Raw genomic sequence first — 3,334 nt, 5'->3', positions numbered from 1 at the left:
TAACCATTTCAGAACTTGAAAACAGACTTTGAACTACTGAACGCTCTTGACCTGTGCCAACGATCGCAGCAGAACAGCACTGAGGAGGCAGCAGCCGTTTTACTTTGTGTATGGAGGCGGCCAGTATCAACACAAAACCTCTCCAGAGCTCTGAGCGGCTTGATCTGCCAGGGAACAAACACACACACTGGTCACTACACACAGGCCTGATGCACAACTGGCATCTAAAATACAACTCAAACCAGGCTTCTGGAGGGCTCTCCTCAAATTCAGGAGGTGAAGACTTTGTTACACCCAATTTTATTTTTATAAAAATGCTGTAACACGCATGCCAATAGGAAAACTGGTTCTCTGTCTTAAACCACGTCAGTCCTTTTTCTTTAGAGCAGCCTGCTTGGCATTGTTGGCCTGCATCTTCTTCAGCCCCTTCTTGTTGTGTTTCTTTGCAAACCTCATGTTCCTCAGAAACTTGGGATCGACCTATAAAAATAAGCAATAAAAATGAGCCATGTTATAGAAGGAACATACATAAAACCATACATACCTCCAGATTGTTCCAATTATTCCTAAACGCTGGCTGTGATTAATTCAGATTTTTTTTCTGATTTATTACACCAACAAAGTTATTTTAGCTATCTGTAACCATTTTTTAACTAGCTATTTTCCATAAACAAACAAACCAACCCAAAATCCCAGCAATAAACACACAGAAAGGATAGGACAAGTTGAGTAAAGCTGTAAATGAGACAAATGTCATTTCCATGCCACAATACATTCTGCGATCTGAAGTCCCACACACCATCCTCGGCAGGTGAGCATACATGTATGTAATACTTGGGCAAAGACCAATGCCAATTCCTCATGCCCTTCCTTTTTACATTAAAGGAAAAAAATACCTGCACAGAGAAGAGCAGCCCCCCAGTGCTCTCAGCTAATGGCTGGTGAACGCATCCCGTCACGGCTAGGACCAACTCTCAGAACCATCAGCTACCACCCCACCGAGAAACTTCTGCTATTTTACTGTAAGCAGCTTTTTAACTGGTGCACACGAGTAGCAGGATTTTGTCCACTTAACTCAAGCACACTTGGTACAAGGAGACAGAGAGACTCCAGAGAGTGCCGGACCATCTGCAAGAGGGGGCAGGACCAAACCCTCACCGAACTACGCAGAAGACGAGCTTTTACGTCACATTCAAAAAGCCAACGATCATATCCACAAAGCAAACAGAATCACAACCCTCCTTAAAGCCAAAGTGCCCTGTTTTCACTTTCAAGTGTGGACAAAAATCCTGTTGTATCACTTGTCCAACCTCAGAAAAATCAGAATGCTGTCACTTTCATAGGTGTTGTCCAGAAATGCCAATTCCTCTCACCCTCTAAGTGAAATTAGTACAGATAGTAAAATAATACTGAAGGGCACAGAGAAGTAGGAGACACAACAGGAGTCAAAAAGGAGAAGAGCTACCCACCGGACACATGTTTGTTCCACTGGAAGCAGCAGTTAGGGACGCCCACCCAAGCAGGACAGAGGCAAAATTTGCTAATAACTAAAAAGCAGTTTTATACACATACAAGGGTGGATTTTACGTGGGTTAGAAATATCACAGCTGCATGTGAGGTATGGAAAAGATAAAACAGAAATATAAAACAGAAACCCACAATGGTTCTGACCATCTGAAACACAAGACCCTGCCTGCAAAAAATATGTCAGTCAAAATATTACTTTATTATTACTTAATATTATAGTCTACTTTCTCATGGTTAAGCCTCAATAGCTTAACAGCCTGGGAACATCAGCAGAAATACTCACCCCTTTGAGAGACTCGTACCTATGGGATCTGGGTTTCTTGATGCCATTTCTGTGCCACTTACGGGCTACATGGAACACAAGAAAAGAATTTAAATTACCAATGCTGGCATTATTAAACAGCTGCATTAGCTTCCTCTTAAGTCCAGCTGACCCTATCAAAATTATGTGGAACAGAAACTTTTCCAACCCTTCCTATCCAAGCTAACTGCAAATTAAGAACGCACCTCTAGCCTCACCCCTCTGCACGCTGTCCTCTTGGCACTGTGAGCGTTTCTAACCCAAGGATTTCAGGTGCCTCATTCACTCATAAAACACCAACAGCAACACCACTAGCACAACAGCAGGCCTCAGCCACTGAGAAGCTGCAGCACTTCTGTTTAGTGTTAAAGGGCACCATTGTCCACTGCACAAGACCAAGCAGAACCCACCCGTGAGCTCTGCCCACTCACACTGGGGATGAAAAAACTCAAACGAGCACTATTTCACCACCGTGGTCATCTTTGGATGGGAAAGCATCGCCGGCCGAGCGCCACTCGGTAACGTGCTTAGTTCAAACACATGAAACCTACTTCTTTTTCTGGTTACAGATCATTCCCACGCGGAGCCCAGCCAAGCCCCGGCTCCCGCTGAGCCCCCTTTCTACGGAGCCCACTGCTGCCCGCCGCCCCCGGGAGCTCATCTCGCAGCAGGAGAATGAAGCAGGCAGGCTAGGCCGCCGTAACCGAGCGGGTCAAAGCCGCCAGTGAGGCCCCCTGTGCGGGGCGCGGCCCCGGGCCGCCTCAGCCCCGCCGCCCCAGCCCCGCATCGGCCCCGCGGCCCTGGGCGGCGAGCCCGGCTTACACTGGTTGTGCGTGGTGTGGTTCTTGGACTTGGCCATGGTCGAACCTGTGGGGGAAGGAGACACCGCTCAGCCCGGCAGGCGAGGCCCGGCCCGGCCCCCGGCCCGCAGCCGCCCCTGGGCTCTGCCGCCGTGCCGGCCCCGAGCCCACAGCAGCCCCAGGCTCGGCCTCACCGCCTCCCAGCGCGGTGGGGCCGGCTCGGTCCCGGCCCGGGGACCCGCCCGCCGCCGGCCAGGAGCGCGGATGGAGCCGGATCGCGCAGACCAACACTCACCGCCGCCGCCGCCGGGCCGGAAAAGAAGAAGGAGGCGCGGGGGCTGCCGGGAAACGGGGCCGACGGAACCGGAACCCCGCGCCGCTCCGGTGCGCAACAGGAGCCGCCAGCGCGGAGGTTTCGCCCGCTCTCCTTCCCGCACCGCTGGTCCGTACCGCCCCGTGCGCCGGCTCCGGCGGCTGCGGGTCCCTCCTATCCCACCCCGGCCCCTCCCGCCGGGGGGGACCCGCAGCAACCGGGCCCCGCAACCCCCGGGCCCAGCGACGTGGAGGACGCCGGTCCCTTAGCGACACTGTCTCCCCCAACAGCAGTGTCCCGCAACAACACGGTCCCCCCCCAACTCGGTCCCCGCACCAACATGGCCTCTCCCGGCGGCTGGCGGGGAGAGCCGAGGCCACCGCCGCTTCGGCC

At 52.7% G+C, this 3,334-nt stretch overlaps 1 protein-coding gene across 2 annotated transcripts; it reads right to left on the bottom strand.

Annotated features, from left to right (window-relative positions):
• Positions 1-247: 247 nt before the first annotated feature.
• Positions 248-3,093, bottom strand: RPL29 (ribosomal protein L29). 2 transcript variants are annotated; one of them, XM_075432698.1, is made up of 4 exons: positions 2,924-3,093; positions 2,651-2,695; positions 1,811-1,875; positions 248-480 (listed from the first exon to the last, which is right to left on the bottom strand). In XM_075432698.1, the coding sequence occupies exons 2-4, from the start codon at positions 2,685-2,687 to the stop codon at positions 367-369; spliced, it is 216 nt and encodes a 71-aa protein (XP_075288813.1). In that variant the 5' UTR covers positions 2,688-2,695; positions 2,924-3,093; the 3' UTR covers positions 248-366. The 2 variants fall into 2 exon arrangements, with proteins under 2 accessions (XP_075288813.1, XP_075288812.1); XM_075432697.1 differs by lacking the exon at positions 2,924-3,093 and adding an exon at positions 2,823-2,882.
• Positions 3,094-3,334: the final 241 nt, after the last annotated feature.

This window comes from Opisthocomus hoazin, chromosome 11 (assembly GCF_030867145.1).
Source record: "Opisthocomus hoazin isolate bOpiHoa1 chromosome 11, bOpiHoa1.hap1, whole genome shotgun sequence".
In the NCBI taxonomy this organism is placed as follows: domain Eukaryota; kingdom Metazoa; phylum Chordata; class Aves; order Opisthocomiformes; family Opisthocomidae; genus Opisthocomus; species Opisthocomus hoazin.
This window is presented reverse-complemented; position numbering and strand designations above follow the sequence as displayed.